We start from the raw sequence: 23,324 nt of genomic DNA on the forward strand, positions 1-23,324 counted from the left end.
GCCCGCCAGATCGGAGCATGCTCGCAGCGCCGGCCGTCAGTGGCCCAATGTGCTGCTGCTGATTGCTGTGTTCTGTCTCTCACCGGGCTCCGTATTTCTTCAATTGGCGGGGACCCTTGCCTGGTAAGGTAGGTTTTGTTTTAATTTTGTTGGGGGACTGGCAGAAGGCAGGGAAGAGGAAACGGGGTGCCTAATGCTCACCCATGTTAAATATTGTCCCTGCTCCAGAAACATTAATTTCTGATTAGGCCAGTGCTGCATACATGTGCTGATATGAAGAGCCCAGTTTTTTTTCTGCAACATGTGTCCTTTGCTAGAGGTCCTAGGACTGAAAACGCTCCTCTGACTGAGGGTCTGCTGGTACTTGTGATTTTATTTAAGGAAGAACAGCACTGTACAGAATAAAGAGGCAGACTGGATGGGAGGATTGTTCTTTTTACTCTGTCATTTATTATGTTTGAACTGGTTCATCTAGTCCTGGTTTTTACCTTATTGCATTCATCATATTTTAGTTCTGATTGTCTTGGGGATAGCAATGGGACAAACAGAATTACAACTTCATTCATGCAATGGAGAAAAAAACAGGATTGAATGAATCGATGTGGGGTAAGTTGATAACACTAAATGGCCCTTGTGGAATCACAGAAGTCTATACCCTATATTTCCTTCCACATCCACCCATTTCTCATCCCTTGCTGCTGTTCAAAGCTGGAAAGAAGCAGTGCTTCAGGTTGTATTTTCTTCTTCTAAACCACTATTTCTGGGATAAGCAGTATAAAATGTTTTGTACATTTTTGGGATCTTGCCGGGTATTTGTGACTTGGATTGGCCACTGTTGGAAACAGGATGCTGGGCTCGATGGACCTTTGGTCTTTCCCAGTATGGCAATACTTATGTACTTACATACTTATGCACAAAGCTTACTGTGCTGTTAACAGTTGCTTTACACTGGTTCTAGCCAGTCTAAAGCAAATGTTATTTAGCGAGCCATGCATAAAAGGGTTTTCTATGGCTCTAGCATGTGCTGTTAGCAGCCACCTAGAACCCTTTGCAGATGAGTTTATTAGTATTTCAATGAGTATTGCTGGTGATGCACAGTCCTAATGAGCTAAATTTTTAGGCTGCTCTGGAGCTGTTGGAAGAGGAAGGAAACACAAGCAGGCAGCTACAAAGGCTGCCTGTTTGTGCTCCCTACCTTTTCCTTTCCATGCAGGTGGTGGTCTGGTGGATCCCAGACCCCCCTCACACCCTCTGACAAAATTTCCTGGTGGTCCAGTGGACTGCACACCCTCCCAAGCAACTGACCTGGTGGTCTAGCAACTGTCCACTTAAAAAAAAAAAAATTAAAAGTTGGATGCACCGGGTGGGGCTAAACACACTCATAGTAACATAGTAGATGACGGCAGGAAAAGACCTGCACGGTCCATCCAGTCTGCCCAACAAGATAAACTCACATGTGCTACTTTTTGTGTATACCTTACCTTGATTTGTACCTGTCCTTTTCAGGGCACAGACCGTATAAGTCTGCCCAGCACTATCCCTGCCTCCCAACCACCAGCCCCGCCTCCCACCACCGGTTCTGGCACAGACCGTATAAGTCTGCCCAGCACTATCCCCGCCTCCCAACCACCAGTCCGGCCCTCCCAACCACCGGCTCTGGCACAGACCGTATAAGTCTGCCCAGCACCATCTCCACCTCCCGCCACCGGTTCTGCCACCCAATCTTGGCTAAATTCCTTAGGATCCATTCCTTCTGAACAGGATTCCTTTATGTTTATCCCACGCATGTTTGAATTCCGTTACCGTTTTCCAAGCATCCACTACTCTCTCCGTGAAAAAATACTTCCTGACATCTTTCCTGAGTCTGCCCCCCTTCAATCTCATTTCATGTCCTCTCATTCTACCGCCTTCCCATCTCCGGAAAAGATTCGTTTGCAGATTAATACCTTTCAAATATTTGAACGTCTGTATCATATCACCCCTGTTTCTCCTTTCCTCCAGAGTATACATGTTCAGTCCACACCAACTGTCTTGACTTCATGCTTATTCCAAACGCCGAGAGCCCAAATTTAATCTAGTTGCTAGTCAGGGGGAAAGTAAACCTTCTAAAACAGGATTTTTCACATCCCTATTAATTCATAATAAACCTAAGGCAATAAAAGTGAACACACAGATATGGGGTAATTTTATAACTATATCTAGGTCAATGCTGGAAAAAAACAAAGAGCATTCATTTTAACCCTATTTATAAAGGTGCTATAGGAGTCATTCCGTGTCAAGTGGACCAATTTTAAAGGTCGTCCCCACCTCACCATCTCAGATTTTGATGAAATCATCGATACTCCTCGATACCCTGTCCTCACTTGGATTCCAGGGCTCTGTCCTTTCCTGGTTCTCTTCCTACCTCTCCCTCTGCACCTTCAGTGTTCACTCTGGTGGATCCTCTTCTACTTCTATCCCGCTGCCTGTCGGCGTACCTCAGGGTTCTGTTCTTGGTCCCCTCCTCTTTTCTATCTACACTTCTTCCCTTGGCTCATTAATCTCATCCCATGGCTTTTCCTACCATCTCTATGCTGATGACTCCCAAATCTACCTTTCTACTCCTGATATCTCACCTTGCATCCAAACCAAAGTTTCAGCGTGCTTGTCTGGCATTGCTGTCTGGATGTCTCAACGCCACCTGAAATTAAACATGACCAAAACCGAGCTTATCATTTTCCCCCCCAAACCCACCTCCCCACTCTCCCCGTTTTCTATTTCTGTTGAGGCTCTCTCATTCTCCCTGTCTCCTCAGCTCGAAACCTTGAAGTCATCTTTGACTCTTCTCTCTCCTTCTCTGCTCATATCCAGCAGATCGCCAAGACCTGTCGTTTCTTTCTTTACAACATCCGTAAAATCTGCCCCTTTCTTTCCGAGCTCTCTACCAAAACCCTCATCCACATCCTTGTCACCTCTCATTTAGACTACTGCAGTCTGCTTCTTGCTGGCCTCCCACTTAGTCACCTCTCCCCTCTCCAGTCGGTTCAAAACTCTGCTGCCCGTCTCGTCTTCCGCCAGGGTCGCTTTACTCATACTACCCCTCTCCTCAAGTCGCTTCACTGGCTCCCTATCCGTTTTCACATCCTGTTCAAACTTCTTCTACTAACCTATAAATGAACTCACTCTGCTGCTCCCCAGTATCTCTCCACACTCGTCCTTCCCTACACCCCTTCCCGTGCACTCCGCTCCATGGATAAATCCTTCTTATCTGTTCCCTTCTCCACTACTGCCAACTCCAGACGTCGCGCCTTCTGTCTCGCTGCACCCTACGCCTGGAATAAACTTCCTGAGCCCCTACGTCTTGCCCCATCCTTGGCCACCTTTAAATCTAGATTGAAAGCCCACCTCTTTAACATTGCTTTTGACTCGTAACCACTCACCTCCACCTACCCTCCTCTCCTCCTTCCTGTACACATTAATTGATTTGATTTGTTTACTTTATTTTTTGTCTATTAGATTGTAAGCTCTTTGAGCAGGGACTTTCCTTCTTCTATGTGTAGCGCTGCGTACGCCTTGTAGCGCTATAGAAATGCTAAATAGTAGTAGTAGTAGAGTGCACCGGGCAGGGGCTGGGCACCGAGGATGGAGGAGAGGTAGCTAGACCACCAGGGTCAGTTGTGGGGGTGTGTACAGTCTACTGGACCACCAGGGAATTTTGGAGGGGAGGGAGGTCACTAGACCACCGGTGTCAGTTGTGGGGGGGGGGGGGGTACGGTCCACTGGAGTACCATGGAATTTGGGAGATGGGTTGTGGTCCAGTGTATTAGAGCTGTCAACTGCATTTGGAGTGTTAATTATCAGACAGTATGGGACTTTGTTATTATGGGAGCCGACTAAATAATTGTGACAGCAATTAGCATTGATGTGTGAGAACAAAACTTATTAGAAGTAAAGAATGTATTAGAAAAAAAAAGTATTCATTTAAGTCAGGAAAAACGAGGCCTTGCCAGGTTGTAAATAATGAACCATATACTAAAGTATAAACACAGCTGTAAGGTATCTAGTTGAGCCAAATGTTTTGGCCTTCACCTAGGGCTCCTTTTACTAAGGAATAAAATGGGCTTCTTAGCATTTAGCGCACACTAATTGATACCACAGCTTAGTAAAAGGATCCCCTAGTCTTGGTTTAAAAAAAAAAACCCCACCACAGGTAAACCTTTAGCTACTGTCTTACCAATAGGAAAAGTAATACAATCAGTAATTAGATTAAAGCTAATTGTAATAAGGCATGAATGTTATAACAGACAACAAAAATATAGATTCTATTAATAATAATTCCCAGGAGGGAAAGACGGTATAGTACAAAATCAAAGAGAACAGGAGAAGGGCACCACCACTAGCAACACCCAGGGATTAGGACTGGGAAAAGAACAGTGTTTCCTTTCAGACTTCTATGAGCTATTTTGGTTTGATGTCCATAGCTTTACAGAATAAAGGTTCACACAGTTTCTGTTACATTTTTGTTTGTTGTTTTCACTGCCTGGAAAATATTTCCCAGGGATTAAGATCCCTAAGTTGTGTCAAGAAAAGATAGTTTCGATCACACATTTCTCTCTGCTCCCCTCTACCCCCTCCCCGGCAGTTTTTTCATCACTCTTCCCTTTCAGTCTCTCTTCCTCTCCTTTTTTGTTTCAGAGCAGCTGCTGTTGTACCTTTTGCTGCTTCCCAAAACAATTGACTAGAATGACTCAGTTGGCTCCTAGGGGCAGGAAAGGGGTAGCAGAATGGTGTGGGCTACTGGGGCCTTGGCCTGACTAAGGGTCCTTTTTATCAAATGGCAGTAAAAGATGGCATCATTATGTGAGATTGCCGCACACTGAGGCCACCTTTTACCACTGCTGGTAAAAAGGCCTATTGTTTTAAATGGCCAGTAAATGACCATGCAGTAAGTGCTGGGGCAAGTGGAGCTTTCATATATCACCGTGGCACAATGACATCAAGTCCACAGCACCCAAAGATACATCTCTAGTGTGCCAGTAATTGAAATATGCCTGGAGAATGGCACTATAACAAATGCTCAACATAAATAGAATTCACGAGTCTTTGTGTTGAAACCCAGAGATTTCCCAACTGTGCCCCTTCTATCAATATCTTGTTTGCTATCAGAATCATTTGTAGAGTGTTTATTGTAAGTGACTTGACTAGCTTTGACATATCTCCAAGATCAACCCAAAAATTTGAATCCTCTTGGTTTTGCCCTGTTGTCTGCATACGATAGGCTATAGGTCCCCAACACATGGTACACATACCCCAAGAAACATTAGCAGGAAGTATGCAGCACACAGTGCCCAAGTGCTGCCATCCCTTCCCTGCCACCATATGCTTACTGGCCGGACTGCTGCCTTCCCATGTCTACAGCAGCAAGAACAAATAGAAACTGCATCCTTCCCCTCCCTTCCGCCTACCCATTTGCTCACCTGCTGCCTCCCGTGCTTCGTGGCTTCAAGAAAACCAAAATGAAGTGCAAGACCATAACCTTGTGTGCATTGCTGGCAGCTCAGGTGGGTCCTGCCCCCTATGATGTAATTTCCTGTTTTGAAAGGGCAGGACCCACCTGAGCTGCCAGCATCATGCACAAGGTTGTAACACAGTGCCTCATTTCGGTTTGCTTGCAGTCAGAGAGGCAGCGGGAGGGGAAGGATATAGTTTCTATTTCTTAGTGCCAGTGCAGGCTTGGGAAGGAAGCAGCCCGGCCAACGAGCATGTGGCGGAGGGGGAAGGGGCAGTGGTGAGTAGGTGAGCGACAGGGTGGATAGAGGTGTTGATAAAGGGATGAGGTAATGGAGGGAGATGGGTAGGGGAACAGAGAGATGGGGCAATGCTGGATGGTGGGATAAGGGGAAGAGAGATGAGGTGATGCCACTACCAGAATCACCTCATCTCTCTTCCAGTAGTGGGAGATGGGAGGAAAGAGAGCTAGGACAGTTGTGGAAGGGAAGAGAGACAGAGGGGTGTTGTTGGAAATGGGGGGGAAGAGAGAGAAATGGGACAATGCTGAATGGTGGCAGGAGCAGGACAGAGGGGGCAGTATTGGATGAAGGAAGAGAGAAAGCCAATACTGGATGGCAGAGGGGTGATGTTGGGTGGAGGAAAGTGAGAGAGAAAGAAAGAGAAGCAGAGAAGATCCTGGATGGCTAGGGCAAGAAGGGGAGAAAGAGGGCTGATGGTGGGAGGAGGGAAGAGACAGAGAGGATATGTTGGATGGTGGGGAGTGGGACGGGAGACGAGAGGAAATGCTGGATGGCATGGCAGGAGGGAGAGACAGAAATAAGATGCTGAATGGTGATGGGGGGGGGGGAGATACAGCAAGAAGATGGTGATGGGGGGATACAGAGAGGAGATGCTGCATGGCAGGGGTGATACAGAGAAGAGAGCTTGAGGGGAGGGGGAGAAATGCACACAGAGAAGATGCTGCATGGCTGGGGACACACACACGATGCTGCATGGTTGGGGGGAGAGAGACACATACAAAAAAGAAGAAGGTGCTGCATGGCTTGGGAGACACACAAAAAGAAGAGATGCTGCAGGCTAGGGGGAGAGAAACACACCTACAGAGGAGATGCTACATGGCAGGGGGGAGAGAGACACAGGAGATATGGGGAAAGAAAGGAATACAGAAAAGGGACATGGATGATGGAAATGGAAAGAGAAGTGTCAGCTGGACTAAAGACCTTGGCAAGAGAGTTAAGAGAAGACAGAAGAAAGCACAAACCAGATATTGAGACCAACATGACTAGAAAAATAAAATGACCGGACAACAAAGACAGAAAAATATATATTTTTTAAATTAAAATCTGTTCGTTTTTCAAATGTACATGATGTGCCAGAGCTGATCAGAGGTCATGGGTACTTGGTTGAAATTTATTTGACTTAGGGGGTACTTGGCTTGAAGAAGTTGGGAAACGCTGCTATAGGCAAACCCCACCCCCCAAGTGGGCTGAAAGAGCATTAGACTGACAGTGAGAGAGCCTTCAAATGAGTGTGACACTCCTAATGAGTGGGACTTGACATCTCTGCTGTGAAGGTGTTCACAATTCAGAAAAAGGGGGAAAGCTATGACATACAATGTTTGGGTACAGGTTGTGGTAATAAAGTTGTTAGCAAAGGTTTGATGGCACTGGGGGGAGGGGGAAGCACTCCCAAAAATAACCCCAATCCAGCCACAGACTGCTGAGCCACAGTGTCGCTGCTGGCATTTGGGAGCCGTATGACATCATTCCGTGCAGCATCTTCCTCCATCCCTCCTTGTTAACACAAGACAGTATTATTTCAGGGCTTGAGATATTTTCCTCCCTTTCCCCCTGGGGGGGTTTGGGGCTATAATTTGGCTTTCTGTTAAATCCTGTTTAAAATCTAACACTGTTGGAGGGATCTTACAGTAAGGCTCCAGGAGTCCTCTCATCTGTTACCCCAGGACCCTATGCCCCTCTTGCTTTTAACTCACCACTTTTAATCCTGGTACTCAAGAACCCAGCAATGGTCCCCACTAGTTTTGGTCAGGCTAGATGTTGAAAACCACATGCTAGAACAATTTTGATATGGGGTTTGTTGAATTTTCTAGCCAAAGGATTATGAAGGTTTGAGCTTGTCTGCTGTTGAATTCTACTCTCTCTCTCTCTTTCTGTCTGGCAGAGGCATGCTGGCTGTTGCTCTGAACTTCTGAAGGTGTCTGTCCACAATGGAGTTTCCTGACCACAGCAAACAGCTGCTGCAGAGCCTGCGTGATCAGAGGCACCAGGGTTTCCTGTGCGACTGTACCGTGCTCGTCGGTACCACCCAGTTCCTTGCTCACCGGGCAGTCCTAGCCTCCTGCAGCACTTTCTTTCACATGTTCTATAAGGAGCGCCTGGACAAGAGAGACTTGGTATTTATCAACAGTGAGATTGTCACAGCACAAGCCTTTGGTCTCCTCTTGGAATTTATGTATGAGGGCATGCTCTCCTTCCACTGTACCCCTGTGGAAGATGTTCTGGCTGCAGCCAGCTACCTGCACATGAATGACATAGTTAAGGTGTGCAAAAAGAAGCTGCAAGCACGAGCCATGACTGAGGCTGATAGCACCAAACGAGAAGAGGAGCCAGCGGAAAGCTTGGAGATGTTGCCCAGCACCTCCAGGTACAAGAGTCAGAGCCAGGAGCAGCAGTCCTGTGAGGCACTGAAAAGACAGAAGGAGGAGGCCAGAAGCACCTGCTCTCCAGAGAAAGCAGAGCCAGTGGTGCTGACGGCTGACGCAGCAGACACGACACAGCCTGGCATGGAAGTGGATTCTCCACAGGTTCCAGTCACACAAACGTCTTTTCCTACCATGCCAGAGGTCTCACTCTCCAGCCCTAGCAGCTCCACTGAAACCGTGCCCCCCAATTACTTTCCTCCTGCCAACTCAGAGGAAATGCCACCCGCTGCAGACACCGCTACCGAGGGCCCAGCAGCAGAGCCCAAGCCACCCCACCCAGAATTTTATCCGAAGGGGATTGAGCCTGAGCCCATTAAGGTTAAAGTGGAAGCCATCGTAATTTCTGACGAGGAGACGGATGCAGCCGAGCAACTGCGCTACAGGAATATGGAGATGAGGGTTGAGAACATCTTCCAGCCTCCTGGGGGGGAGGGGGCATCAGGAGGCAGCTGTGGAAGGCAAGTGGAGAGTTTTGAACAAAGCACAGCCATGGACGAGGTACCTTCACAGGAAGGGTTCCTGGCCCAGGAACACCTCCCATATCACATGATCTCCGTACCAGGGACGCAGTCCTATGCCAGTATGGTGACACCCCCACTGCATGAGCAAATATATTTGCAGGATTATGAGGGGCACCCCAATTTTGGTGTGTTCACAGACGATGTTCCTACCTGCAAGACATGTGGTAAGACTTTTTCCTGCTCATACACGTTGAGACGCCATGCCACCGTACACACACGAGAGCGCCCGTACGAGTGCCGCTACTGCATGAGGAGTTACACACAGTCTGGGGACTTGTACAGGCATATTCGCAAAGCCCATAATGAGGACTTGGCAATTAAAAAACCTAAATCAGACTTGGAGGAGAGTCCCTTGTAAGGTAATAAGCCTTGGGGCTCTGTGAAGCTCTCTCTCTGGCTTTTTTCGTACACTGATTTTTTAAGTTGGATGAAATTTGTCTGTGTCTGCCTCTGGCAGGTAGATTGCTGAGTAACAGCAGTGCTTCTGCAGGTGGGGCTTGTCCAGAAGGACAAAGCAGCCCAGCAAGATCGAAAAGGCAGAATGCTGTTGTCTTAGGCCAACCCACCTTCCTGCTCTCCCTCCCTCTTCCAGAAAAGAATATTCCAACTGTTCATGCGGAGGAGAGGAAAGAAGGTAATATTTAGCTGGCTCCATTTTGGTGATCTGAAACAAAACGAAACAGTAAGATGAAAAGACTGCTTTGGCTAACCATTTGGAGTCATTTGAACCCTGTTTAATCTTCACATATTTACTGCAGATGACAATATTGGTGATTTTATGATGAACCTTGAAGTGTAAACTAAACAAGATGCTGATGCTATTCTGAGCAGTCTGGCTAGAACCCAGGGCTTTTGTTCCGCAATCATTGAAGCAAACATGGTTAGCTTCCAGTAGCATTAACCCCCATTAGACAGAGCAGTTCCTGAGCCTGGGAGAGCAACTTTCATAGGGCTTTTATTTATGTAAAACAAAATGTGTTCCCCATATTAATTGGCTGTCTGAAAATCACTCCTCTCCTCCCCTTGATGTGCCAACATGCAGTTTTCCACAGTTTCCATCCTTTTAGCTGTACTGAAGGGATGTGTTTCTGGAGAAGCATTTAAGTTGGAGAAGGAAAATAATAAGTGCAGATGGCATTTTCAACTTTACACTTAACATTTTTCTGCAGACAAAATGTGCAAAAATGCAAGGATACCTTGCACCTGCCCCAAGCTTCATAGTGAAAGTATGCATGAATTTTGTTTTGAAATTGGCCCTTTTTAATATCCTGCTCCTTCCAGTTTGGATTGTTTTAAGTGTTATACCGGCAGTGCTAGTCAACTGTTCTGGTCAGTCATACTAGGTAAGGGCCAGCTCTACAATGTTGAGGTAACGTGATGATTTTTTGATGCTGCCAGTTCTAATTAATAATTTTAATAGTTGGAAGTGGAGGCTTATCGGTGGTGTGGGGGATAGGGAAGTTGGTATATCCACAAAACCTGAAACAAAATTCAAACTATCAAAATCAGTGTATTGGAAATGTGATAATAGTGACACTGAGTCTTTTACTCCACATGAGCCAATAGGCTTTAGGTTCAACCTTTCAAATATAAATCATTAGCCAAACAAAATCCACACTCATCAAACAAAACTGATGTATCAAAAAATTAACTGTTTTTCAAACAGCCATTTACCAATATATGGTTCATTCAAGGTCGTATCTCAGATCCCCCAAAAAATGTGTATCTCAAAATTATAACAATGCTCCAAAGACTTTAACAATATTCCTATATGAAAATACTTCATTCATCTGAAAACAGAAATAGAAGATTCTTGTTGTTTCATTTAAAAAATGTGCTCCAGCTATGCCACAACATTGGGCTGGGGGGAGGTTAGTATGCTTGGTAGTGAGTGGATATTGAAAGGGTGATGAGTACCAGGGTAGAGGAGGGTGGCAAAATCCATCAAAAGAGAGGTTCCACAATATTAGTAGGGTTCCATTGCTTAATGAAAGATATTGCTGGAGCAAATGGCTGATAGCAGGCTGCTCTCCACTTTCCTGACCACACGACTTCACTTTAATTGTTTAAGTTCTTTAGGGCAGATATGGGGCCAAAGGGGACATCTGATTGGAGAGGTGGTGGTGGCTCTATTTATAGGAGATTGCACAAGTAGTGTAAAATCAGTTAACGCTAATTATTCAGCCTGATGGGATCTCTCTACGCTGTCTCTGTTGGGGATTTCACAGAATACAAGAGCTTTGGAGGGGAAGGGGGGGGGTGAAATTCTCAAAAGGGTTGTCACTATGATCTGCTTGCCTTGATTTTCTGCCAGGATGATAGTTGTCTGTTTTCTGAAATATTTGGGTTTCATTCTCTTTCTGTGATCTTTCTTGATGGTACAGTAAACAGAATTGGTTAGTTTGTATTTAAAAGATTTTTCAACTAACTATTAAAAATTATCTGTGAAAGTTTATATTGAAGAATGAGTGATGTCTGCTCACTAGTACAGGACCAATACAGAGCCAAATACAGCACAGGTGACACCAAAGTATGAGCTAGATGTATAGTTCATGCAGAAGTTTATTTCAAACATCCAATGGACTCAACACGAATCGTGTTTCGGCCACAAAGGTCTGCCTCAGGAGTCTCTTCAGAATGGATGCGTTCAACACTCTAGTCCTCTATAGCATTTAATGTCAATATAGCTTTACATATACAGTGTGATCGCTAAAGCTGTCATAGACACAGTGGCTGTGACGGTTTTAGCGATCACACTTTATATGTAAAGCTATATTGACATTAAATGCTATAGAGGACTAGAGTGTTGAACGCATCCATTCTGAAGAGACTCCTGAGGCAGGCCTTTGTGGCCGAAACATGATTTGTGTCGAGTCTGTTGGTTGTTTGAATTAAACTTTTGCATGAACTATACATCATCTAGCTCATTCTTTGGTGTCACCTTCACTGTGTTTTGCTTGTTTGTTTCATTTGTGCGAGGGATTTTGTTCTGTTTCCATCGATCTAAAACATATGTGTATTAGGTAGCCTAATACTTATTGGAACCAATGTTTATAACCAGCTCTGTTCTTCCTAAAAAGCAGCACTACCCAGGCTGTCCCGCTGCTTTCAGATTTTTTTTTTTAAATATGTTGAGTCTATGCGAGGAACTTACGCTAGATAATCATGCCCCTCTTGCTGTCAGAACCTACACACCCTGCCAATCTTCCTTTCCAGGCCCAAAGTTCATGTGCACAGCCAAGGACCATGGAGAGAAGCCTTGCAATCACAGCTCGTCATGTACTAATGTTGAGAGAAGTTCCTTTAGTACTATTTTGTGTCTCCTACACTGAGGGCAGTCGAGTTTCTACGCTAAACTAAGAATGCTTGGATACTTTTATCCCACAGTGGCGGATATACTGGATAGTGGATGCAAGAATGGCGGCAAGGGCTCACTCGCAATTTTGCAGGGTGTTTTCTTGGTGTTGGTGTTAACATGTCTAAAATAAACCAGAAAATGCCAGCAGGAAGCATGAGAAAGGTTGCCACACTTGTACTAAGTGAGGCCAGGGTTGACACTGTTGGGGCAGGTGCCCTTGGATTTATGCACATTTTTTCGCAGAAAAATGTTAAGTGTAAAGTTGAAAATGTTGGAAAACAAGACAAGGTATCATTCTTTGCACTACTACTACTTATCATTTCTATAGCGCTACTGCATTTGTTTCTGTGCCATGCAGTTTAGGAGTGGCAGTGACCCCTCTGTAGTCTCATCCCCACCTTGCTGCTGAGCTCTGTATGAGGCAGTGCCAGGCACTTACATGCTTACTCCACCTTTGTTTGTATTTGACTCAAAGAGGCAATTCTAATACAATGGATAAGAAGCAAGCCATCTGCATGTATTGCGGCTGTGTAACCGAGACAGACCCACACTGCACAGTTCTTCCTGTTAAGGGCAGATTCCAGTCACCAATTGTAAGAGTAGGACCACAAGTAAGATGTCTCCTTCTTCACTTAATTCTGTCACTTTCTTCTTTCTACTGTGGCACCTTGGATAAATAAGTATCAAAAGGTCCCCCTTCTTCCTTCCCCTGTGTTCCTACAAAGTTTTCTAACAAATTTAACCAGTCACTATTTAGCTAGGAGCTGACTGTCGGGGGCTAAATTTGACCCAGATAGTCAATGCCACCCATGTCTGGGCAGTGGCATTAAATATCTGGGTATGAATGGACTTGTTCTAGCTGCCGGCACTTACACAGGTCCAGGTTGAATAAATCAGTCAGGAGCCACCTGAGGGACTGTGTAACTTCTTTTCTTTCTGGTTGTCTCCTCCCCCTCCCCCCCCAGAGGACTCAGATCCTTATGCACAAAATTCCAGAAACACTGGCTGAACACCGAGTTGGAATTACTACTACAAATCATTTCTATAGCGCTACCAGTCGTATGCAGCGCTTCACAATTTAATTGTGAGTGGAGGAGTGGCCTAGTGGTTAGGGTGGTGGACTTTGGTCCTGGGGAACTGAGGAACTGAGTTTGATTCCCACTTCAGGCACAGGCAGCTCCTTTTGACTCTGGGCAAGTCACTTAACCCTCCATTGCCCCATGTAAGCCGCATTGAGCCTGCCATGAGTGGGAAAGCGCGGGATACAAATGTAACAACAACAAAAAAAACACGAAGAAAAGACAGAATTACTGACCAATGTTGAACACTTAACAGCATGCAAATTATATGCACACTGTGTTTTGATCATTGGTCAGTAAAGGGGTCCAAGCCGTAGGCATAGCTGTTGTGGGGACATCGCGCGATGATTAGACCCCCTAAACCTCCTTAGTGGTCCAGCAGACTTCCCACCACCTCTAAAAAATCGCTGTTAGCACTCCCTCCTCCCTCCCCTACATAACTCAAAAGCTCTGTGGTGGTATAGTGACCTCACCATACGTCTTGTGAGAATTTGATGCAGGCGGGCAGGAACAACGCCTACTCCCTCCTGTCTCTGGGCCTGCCCTTCTCAAAAAGGCAGTGCGCAGGGGCTGGGCCATTTTGAGACGGGCAGGCCTAGAGGCAGGAGGGAGTAGGCGTTGCTCCTGCCTCCAACACTAACATGAGGTATGGAGAGGGGAAGGGGGTCATTAGACCACCACAGAGTTTTTTTGAGTTTGGGGGGGGGGGGGGGTACTAGACCACCAGGGATATTGTGCAAAACTTAAGGACAGCTCAAGACCTGCCATTAGGTTTTGCATGTTAAAAGGTAAGTGCTCAGTGCATGGAAATGTCTCATCAGTCGAAATGCTCATTTTAGTACAGAAGAGCTTGTTATATATTTGCATAGGGTTATCGATAGCTCCTACGGGGAATGGTGACAGAGATGTAGAACCCCTTTGTGCAGTAGATGCTAAATAACATTTGCTTTAGACTGGCTACAACCAGTCTAAAGCAAACGTTGCAAGCAGTCAGCTTTGTGCATCAGGCCCTCAGTGCCATTCCAGCGCTTCCACCCTCCCCCCAGCCACATTCTGGACCGCCTGATATGCCCCTACCCATACACCTGAAGGTCCTCTCTGGCTACTTTATTATCCCTTCTGGGCAGGAGTGATCCACACTTGCTCCTTCCAGCTTCATCCTCAAAATAGCTCCTGCAACCTCCAGTGGTAGACTCACAGGGGAGCCTACAGGTGGGTGGATGCTTCTGGGGGGGGGGCTCCAGAATGGGGTGTGGGAGAGCACAGGCTGTATTTCGGAACTTATGTGGATGCTGGCTGATATTCAGTGTCGGCACCCTATTAGCTAAACACCCACAACTAAGACAGCTATTGGTGTGGTTGTAGTAGGACGCTCAGCTATGCGGGCACTGTAGATCACCAGTAACCACACACCTCCCATCTCCTTCCTGACTTTGCCCAGAGACTTCCCCTATAGTGGCTGCTTTTTTATTACTCGGTTAGAGCTGATCTTCACTGGCACTGCCCGGTTAAAATTTCAAATTTATTATTTGATTTACCGCCCTCTAGAGACCTTCAGAGCAGCTTGCAATTTCTAAAAGATTGTTAAAGATAGAGATAAACTACTACAACCCGAGACAGGGTAGGGGGAAAGATGGTTTAAACAGATCTGAGACATTGCTTGGCATGGATTCTTCTCACTTGTGGGCTGAGGTAGTTATAGTTGAAAGGCATCTCTAAAGAGGAAAGTTTTGAGGTCAGATTTAAACTACGTAAAAGAGTGTTGAAGGCATAAGCCAGGGGAAAGGCATTCCATAAGGTGGGGCCAACAACACCGAGACCCCCACATTCAGAAGCAAATTCGGGTGCTAGAGGCCATTATTGCCAAAGTAGTGCCCACATTTGCGATTGCTGAATGCTCAAGAGGGCTCTAGCAGTGACTGTGCCAAAGGATAGCGCAAGTGGCATTCTAATCACAATTAAAGTGGGTCATTTTCGATTCACTCTGATGCTCAAAGAATGGCTAGAATAAGAGCGCTCTTACCTGCCGGGAACCTTACGCCAGCTCAGAGCTGATGTTAGGTAAGCAGGCTGGCAAGTATGAGATATAAATCCATCCAGGAGACCGATGGTTAAAACAAACTGCACGTTTCAAGTTCTGCAGGGTCTGTTTCCTGGCTTTTATCTCTTGCTCCTGAGCCTCACCACAGTTTCCTCCCGCTTCAGCCTGGACCACCCTCCCTCTCCAGCTTGGTCCAGCAACATTTGACTGCACTTGCTCTTTCCTGCCCCAGACCACATTAATCTAAGGCGAAAGAATCCCAAAAAGGAAGGGATCAAGCCAGCTTCGTGGAAGGTGGCAAACTGCAACCCGCAGCTCCTCCTTCTCCCACCTTTGACGTTTTTGCTCCTAAACTGGGCATGAGCACAAGAGGTTTGCTTACCGTGCAGCTGTTATGCGCATGCCCCAGGAAAACAGCTTCCTAAGCTGCACAAGAGCTCACGTATGTTTGCATCTCATTAGCATTGCGCATTAGGGAGTTGTTTTTTGGCACTGTTCCGGTGCTGTAATGCTTTGAGCATCGGGGCCTGAATATCTTTGGTTGAACGGAGTCAAAAAGACTCAGGGATAGTATAAGGTGATCAGCGGGTGTGGATCTGAGATTTCTGGAGGATCAATAAGGTATAAGTAGACAGAAGAGGTAGGAGGGAGTGCCTGAATAGTGGGTTTTATGAACTAGAGAGAGGATCTTAAAGGACATTTTTTGTGTAATTGGTAGCCACTGTTGTTCTCGAAGGAAGCGGGTGATATTTCTTAGAACCAGTGTTGTTTGCCATGTTTTGGACAAGCTAGAGCTGACAAATTTCTTTGACTCATGAACTGTATAACAGGGAATTAAAATAATCTAAGGCAGCAATTTATAACAAAAGAGTGTGTGAGAATTCTGAGTACTGATCCTTTGAAAGAGACTGGGACGACAGGAGCAGAATGACCCTTTCTTTCTATTAAAAGACCACAAGATTTGTCAGGATTTAATCTGAGTTTAAAGGATTGAAGCCAATCGGTTATTAGGGTAAGTTTATTATTTAAGATAGTTAGTTCCTAAGGGCTGTGTAGTCAAGCATATCTGCTCCCAGCCCACTCAGCATGGTTTAAGCAGGCAAAAGCCTCTCTTCCCTGTTTAAACTATGCTGAACATGGATCCTTAAGTATCCGCCAGTAAGTGTGGCCACTGCACAGGCATCTAGCCTCATCTCTGCCCTGCAACACCTGCCAGCCAGAAACAGATGCTAGTTTAATTCCTTCACAGCAACCTACTCTAAAACAATCAACTGATGTCAGCTGAACCCCCCTAGTCCCTTAGATTCCCTGTAGAATCTGCCAGACCCGCTTCAACCAGTGCCTGTGTTTGTGGAGTTAGAGCAGTGAGCTGGGAACCAAGTTTGATTCCCACTGTGGTTCCTTGTAACCCTTGGCAAGTCACTTAACCCTCCATTGCCCCAGATACAAAAACCTAGATTGTGAGCCCACTAGGGCCAGAGGACATACCAACTTTCCATTCTCATAGATTACCTATCGGCGATTACCATTTCAGCAGTTTACAATAAAACAAAAGATTAAAGAAAGGAAATTACACTCTAAAAGCAGAGAAGCAGAAAACATAGATGGACTAGTGTTCGTATTAGGTATTTATAGAATCCAACAACCCTACCTAAGCAAAACATATGGTCCCTTTCACAAAGGCACACCAAAAAGTAACCTGCAGTAGTGTGGACGCATGTATTGGACGAGTGCTGGACCATTTCTCCACCATGTCTGGAAAAAAAGGGGGGTTTGGGGGGAAGAAATGGACATGCGGCAAAATTAAAACCAGCGTGTGTCTATTCATGGCTTGAGCCCTTAATGCCATCTATTGACTTAGCGGTAAGGGCTCACACGTTACTGTGCAGTAACAGTGTAGCGCATGCCAATTGTTGATTACCGCCGGGAACGTCCCCGTGGTAGGAAATAGAAAATTATCTTCTACCACAGGTTTTTGGCGCGCACCAAACTCAGAATTACTGCCAGGTGCACACGCTAGCTGGACGGTAATGCCAATTTGATGCATGCTACACATGTGTAGGCCCTTACATGCCTAGTTATCAAATGATTGTCTAAAAAGGAAGCCCTTCAATTTACATTAAATTAAGGTGGTTTGATTGGTAGCTTCAGTGGCAGGTTGTTCTAAAGTTTGGGACCCAGCTCACCAAAAATTGCAGAATGTACAGATTTGAAACAAATTTGGCAATAAGATGGACAGTTAATAAGTGATCTTGAGAAGATCACAAAGAAAGAGGCAGTTGACGTGAAGGGGCATAATCGAACGGGGACACCCATCTCTAAGGGCGTCCCAGCAAAGGGGCAGGGAAACTTGTATTATCGAAACAAGATGGGCGTCCACCTTTCATTTTGATAATACGGTCAGGGACACCCAAATCTCAACATTTAGGTCGACCTTAGAGATGGTCGACCTAAATGTTGAGATGGTCGTCCCCGGTTTTCGGCCATAATGGGAATCGAGGACACCCATCTCAAAAATGACCAAATCCAAGGCATTTGGTCATGGGAGGAGCCAGCATTCGTAGTGCACTGGTCCCCCTCACATGCTAAGACACCAACCGGGCACCCTAGGGGGCACTGCAGTGGACTTCACAAATTGCTCCCAGGTGCATAGCTTCCTTACCTTCGGTGCTGAGCCCCCCAAAACCCACTCCCCACAACTGTACACCACTACCATAGCCCTAAGGGGGGCACCTACATGTGGGTACAGTGGGTTTTGAAGGGCTCACATTTACCAGCACAAGTGTAACAGGTAAGGGAGGGGATGGGCCTGGGTCCACCTTTCTGAAGTGCATGGCACCCACTAAAACTGCTCCAGGGACCTGCATACTGCTGTCAGGGAGCTAGGTATAACATTTGAGGCTGGCAAAAAATATTTTTAAATTTTTTTTTTTTAGGGTGGGAGTAAGGGGTGGTCATCTGGTCAGTTTGGGCATCTTTTTGAGGCTTGGTCGTGAAAAAAAATGGACCAAGTCGACCAAATGCTCGTCAGGGACGCCCTTCTTTGTTCCATTATCGGCCGAGGACGCCCATTTCTTAAGCATGCCCTAGTCCCACCTCCGACACCCCCCCGTGAACTTTGGTCGACCCCGTGACGGACTGCAGTTGAGGGCACCCAAAATCGGCTTTCGATTATGCCACTTTGGGCGACCCTGAGCGAAGGACACCCATCTCCGATTTGTGTCAAAAGATGGGCGCCCTTCTCTTTCGAAAATGCCCCTGAGAGTGTCATCCCACCTAATAAAAATAGAAGAAAACCTAAAGTAAGAGTGTTGTAAACCAGAGTTATAATCTTGTATGGCATTCTTGCAGATATTGGCAGCCAATGTTCTTTTTCAGTAGAGGGGTGACATGATCACATCACTGTCTATATTATGTAAGCTACTTTGGGTACCACAGTAAGGTTATATATTGCTGCTCATGTCACTCCTCCCACTGTTGCTGGTAAAATTTCTGAGCCTAGTTTGATTATTCCTCCTTTAGTGAAACTTTACTGTCACCATGTCCTTTGTTGTGGGCCATCTTAGCTGTTACTTTTTCTACATGTTCCTCTTTGGAATGGGTTGCTAAAGACACAAAAGAATCTCAGCAAAGCTTGGACACTTCGGAAGACCAGACTGCTGAACCTCATAAAGTTCAAGTGGCGTTGATTAAAGATAAGGACATAATCCATAGGAAAAATATGGAGAATACAATTCATTTCTTCATTTTCACAAACACCCTTTGATGTCACCTCAGATTTTGTTTAAAAAGTGTATAGAACAAATTTTGCATATTCCAAAAGATTGTTTACTTTCTTTTTCTAAGTAAAAGCTAGAGATCAACAAGAAATTGCAGCAAGTGGTCCAACAGTCGTTAATCTACAAAATGTTGCTGATCTTTCATAGTTTGGACTTAGTGGACTTTTTGGAACAGTCTGCTATTGAAGCTGGCCATCAGCCTTCTCTTATTGTGACATTTGTATTCCCTCACGATTGAGATCATGTATTAAAATTGTTTTGTTTTTTTAAATAGCTCCATGGCAAAAACTACACAAAAATGGAGGAGAACATTTCTGAGTATATGGTACTTTTCAGTTGCATTTTCCTTTTAAATGTGTGGTGGTTATTTCCTAAATAAGATATGTTCTATGAACCAGAGCACTTGAAGTTTCTTTTGTATGCTAAATGGCTGGAATTTCATTTAGTAAGTCACTGTAGATTTCAGGGTTATTTGAGGCTATATTTAATTCAGAAGTACTTTTGCCTTCCTTAGTTCATTTGTCCTTTTCCATTTTTTCTCTCTCCCACCTTCAGGGATTTTCTAATTTTGGGTCTCCTTATTGTGGTCTGAGTAGCACTTTTTTAATTCCCTGATTGATATCTACTTTGTTAATCATGATTGTCTACATCAAGTGTTATATGCTTGAAGTGTAGTCTTAATTTGATTAAAAAAAGGCAGTATGTCAAATACATGACCCCTTCCTTCTAACATTTCATACTGCAGCTTTGCAGGGGCAGGGAGGGGGTTGCTATGCTGATTTTGACAGTTAAGGTGTGTGGAGGGGGGGGGGGGGGAAGGGGCCATGGATCTGATATACTGCATTTCTGTGGCACAACCAAAGCACTTTTACATAGGCTATAGGGGTACTTTCTCTGTCCCTAGTGGGCTCATAATCAAAGTTTTTGTACCTTGGGCAGTGGAAGGTTAAGTGAGTTGCTCAGGATTAGAAGGAACCACAGTACTCTCTCTGTCCCTAGAGAGGCTCACAATCTAAGTTTTGTTTTTTTGTACCTGGGTCAATAGAGGGTTAAATGACTTGCCTAAGGTCACAAGGAGCTGCAGTGGGAATTGAACACAGGGTACCAGGATTAAAGCCCGCTGCACTAAGCATTAGGCCACTCCTCCACTCCACACAGTGAGAATCAACCCACTGCCTTAACCATTAGGATATTCTTACAGACCTAGGGGTCCTTTTACTAAGGGTCACTAAATGATAAGATGCCCATAGGAATATAATGGGCATCATCAGCATGCGCAGAATCCATTAGTACACGTTAGTAAAAGGACCCCTTAAGTGAGGGTCTAATCGTATCCTAAGAATATATTTTCCAGAATAAACCATCTTCCCACTTGCAGTGAGGTCTGTCCTCATTTTGTCTTACAGGAATAGCAGACTAGAGAAAGCTACATACTCGGCCTTAGGCTCAAGTGAGTCAACTCTGGCAGAGGTCTAGTCCTCTAAGATGAAGTCCACCATTAACAGTCCCTGTTCTGGGATAGGTAGCAATGTCCTATTGAGGACTGCTAACTGGTTAAAAGATAAACAGGGAAAAGTGACTAAATAGGTCCATTTTCCAAGGGGAGAGAGGTGAATAGTAATATATCCCAGGGATCAGTACTGGAACCAGATCTTAATATACAGTATTTAGAAATGACCTGGAAACAAGAGTGAAGTAAAGCACCAGCAATTGGAAAGTGTTACAGAAGGATAGTGCAAGGTTGGGTGTCTAAATGGCAGCTGAAACTTCAATGTGGCCAAGGGCCCGGTGATGCAAATAGAGAAAAACAATTCAAACCATAGGTACACAATATGAGATTTGGTATTTACTTAGCAGGTGGTTCATTAACTGTGGTTTATATTCTGTACTTTGGTTATTTTGCCAATGTATTTATTTGAGTTCAGTGGTATGCTGATTTATCTTTTCTGTAAAAAAGCAGTAGATTGTTAATAAATATTAGAATTCACTGGTCAACATGTTGAAATCCTCAAAACATACAATTATTATATATTTTTTTAAGTGAGAGATATGCTGAAAGTAAATAGCATGGCTGGATTTAAAAGGGGTTTAGACAAGTCCATAAACCATTACTAACCACGCAGCCTGGAAAAATATTGCATATATGAGAGATAAGAAAGGAGCTCCTTGGGCCTTGTGACCTGGATTGGGAAAGCTAGGATGGTGGGCGTAATGGACCTTTCATCGGAGCATGGCACATGTTATGTCGGGAGTGTGCAATTCCAATCCTGGAGGATTACAGGATTGCTTCTCAAGATCTCATGCATATTCATTAGAGGTATGTTTTGTATATGGTGCGAGCAGTGAATTTTATTTCACACAACTTGAAAACCTGACTAGTTTATAGCCCTCCAGTTTCATACCCTTGTTTTTGTTAAGCTATAGGATACATACAAATAAAATGGGAGTCTCCATTACACACATGTATATCCCACTGACATAGTGCAGACTCCTCCCACTCCTGTGGTGTCATGGCCAGGGATCAACATCTCTGCATGAATGAAATCGAGTGTAATTTTATTAGTATATAAAGAAAGCTCATTTCCTGCATCGAGAAGAAAGGCTTGAAATAGTGTGTTAATAAAGAAATCTAGTCTCCATTATTAACCAGAAACAATAACAATACCCTTCCATTTCTTACTGAAATGCAACTCTACACTAGAAGCTTGTTTGGCATTTCAGGCGGAGAAGCCTACTCCAAACACAGTGTAACAATGTCCCAGAGCTCTGCCAAGAAGAAAGCCACTGTCTCCCTGTATAATCAAAGGCAGTAAAGGTAAATCTTTTACTGTGATAACAGAGTCCCTACAAGCCACCTGAGCAAAGGAGAGAAGCAGAAGCATAGACTGGCCATACTCATGAAAATACTGTAAGACCTCATGGGAGGTGTAGTCCTAGTAGTATTTCCTGCTACCTGTGTGTTGCTAGAAAGAATTAAGGCATTTGTATTGATGGTGGTACAGGGTGAACTATAATCTGCAAGCCATGAAAGCCCTGGTGTGTAAAAGAGAGTGTGTGGGGGATAATGCATGGGCTTATTAGGTGAGGTAGCCAGGATTCAACAACTGAGCATGCACCCACTTTCCTTCAAACTAAAAAAAAAAACTAGCTAACTACTCCCTCTCACCCATAGGACTATTTGTCTGTAGAAACATTGTTGCAAGAAGGTTCTACCTTTCTGCCTTGTGTAAAACTTCAATAGTCAGAGAAGGGACAGAAAACAGATGAAGATAAAACAGCCAGAAGCAGCAGTATGTAGGGGAGGGCCTGACAGCACCCCCTATGGCACCAGAACTGGGCACAGCCTGGTAATTCTTCCATGTTTAGCCTTGGCTCCCTAGCACTAAACAATTCGAGTGCACATTCTGTACCTCAACTAAAAATATCTTGGCACATGTAGTCTCTGAATTCTGCTGAAGACTAGCTTTTCCAGTTCCAGAGAGCTCCTGTTGAGTCAGGCACCCTCAGCTTTTCAATCCCCTAAAAGAGGTTCTTCTTTCACATCCAGGTTCACTTACGCTCACCCACTATCCCGGTGCAGTGTCTCTTGCACTCAATCATAATTGGTCCCCGCTCAGGATCGCTGGGGTCCAATGATTGCCTCTGTTTCACTGGTTGTCCACTCCGGGTCCATGCCAGACAGTGGCTGAAAGGGGGCCAGACGGGAAGACAGCCTCCTCTGTACCGAAAGCAGAACCACAACCACAATCCAGAAGCAGAAATTCACCCAGGCAGCCGACTAGTATATGGGGGAAAATAAACAAAAAGCTACCATTCAGTTACTTAGGATAAATAAAATGACACACCAGAGGGAGTGCAGTTACTAGTTAAAAAGTTCCACTGATGTAAACAGTGTACCAAACAATCACAGAGCGATTATAAAAGTACTGCAAGGCATTTGAAAGATTTGCTAGAAAGTCAAATCTTGCTGTTACAGCACTGCCCCGCCACCCCTTCCCCCATGGGCTGGTTCACTTTGTCCAGGCAAAAATCACCACATGCACCAAATGCAAAAGGGAGCAGTTTTACTTTACCATTTTACTCTAATATACAACAAAATCCAGCTAAAGTTAACCAGGTAACTTCACTTAGCCAAACGGAAGGATCATTTTATTCAGATAACTTCAGCAACACTGGTAAGCAGTTAATGCCACTGAATCTAGATAAAGATATCCAGTTATCTTAGTTGCTCGGTGGGTTTTTGAACGTGGGCTTGTGTATCTTTCTATCCTCATTGTACACAGTACACTGCTTACAGTCACATTGTATCTATACATAACACACACAAAACACGG

General features: G+C 44.9%; 3 protein-coding genes across 5 annotated transcripts in view; 1 reads left to right on the forward strand and 2 right to left on the reverse strand.

Moving 5' to 3' along the window:
- LOC115480684 (phospholipase D3-like) overlaps positions 1 to 15,231 on the reverse strand; it is a 72,764-nt gene extending 57,533 nt beyond the window's left edge. The window contains exon 1 of the mRNA XM_030219515.1: positions 15,194 to 15,231. The gene's annotated coding sequence lies outside the window, so the exon portion shown is untranslated. The remainder of the gene's footprint in view (positions 1 to 15,193) is intronic.
- Positions 26 to 20,506, forward strand: ZBTB3 (zinc finger and BTB domain containing 3). Of its 3 annotated transcripts, XR_003943855.1 has the most exons (3): positions 26 to 128; positions 7,672 to 10,416; positions 20,496 to 20,506. XR_003943855.1 is itself a non-coding variant. In XM_030219519.1 (2 exons), exon 2 carries the CDS (start codon positions 7,718 to 7,720, stop codon positions 9,089 to 9,091), a length of 1,374 nt encoding a protein of 457 aa, XP_030075379.1. In that variant the 5' UTR covers positions 26 to 128; positions 7,672 to 7,717; the 3' UTR covers positions 9,092 to 11,370. The 3 variants fall into 3 exon arrangements, 2 of the variants coding, with proteins under 2 accessions (XP_030075379.1, XP_030075380.1); XM_030219519.1 differs by lacking the exon at positions 20,496 to 20,506 and having other exon boundaries at positions 7,672 to 11,370; XM_030219520.1 differs by lacking the exon at positions 20,496 to 20,506 and having other exon boundaries at positions 26 to 123; positions 7,672 to 11,370.
- Positions 20,507 to 20,814: 308 nt separating this feature from the next.
- The window catches only part of TMEM179B (transmembrane protein 179B), a 33,464-nt gene continuing 30,954 nt past the window's right edge, over positions 20,815 to 23,324 (reverse strand). The window contains exon 5 of the mRNA XM_030219521.1: positions 20,815 to 22,768. Coding sequence (XP_030075381.1) covers positions 22,604 to 22,768 — 165 coding nt within the window. The 3' untranslated portion in view covers positions 20,815 to 22,603. The remainder of the gene's footprint in view (positions 22,769 to 23,324) is intronic.

Source organism: Microcaecilia unicolor, chromosome 11, assembly GCF_901765095.1.
Source record: "Microcaecilia unicolor chromosome 11, aMicUni1.1, whole genome shotgun sequence".
NCBI lineage: Eukaryota > Metazoa > Chordata > Amphibia > Gymnophiona > Siphonopidae > Microcaecilia > Microcaecilia unicolor.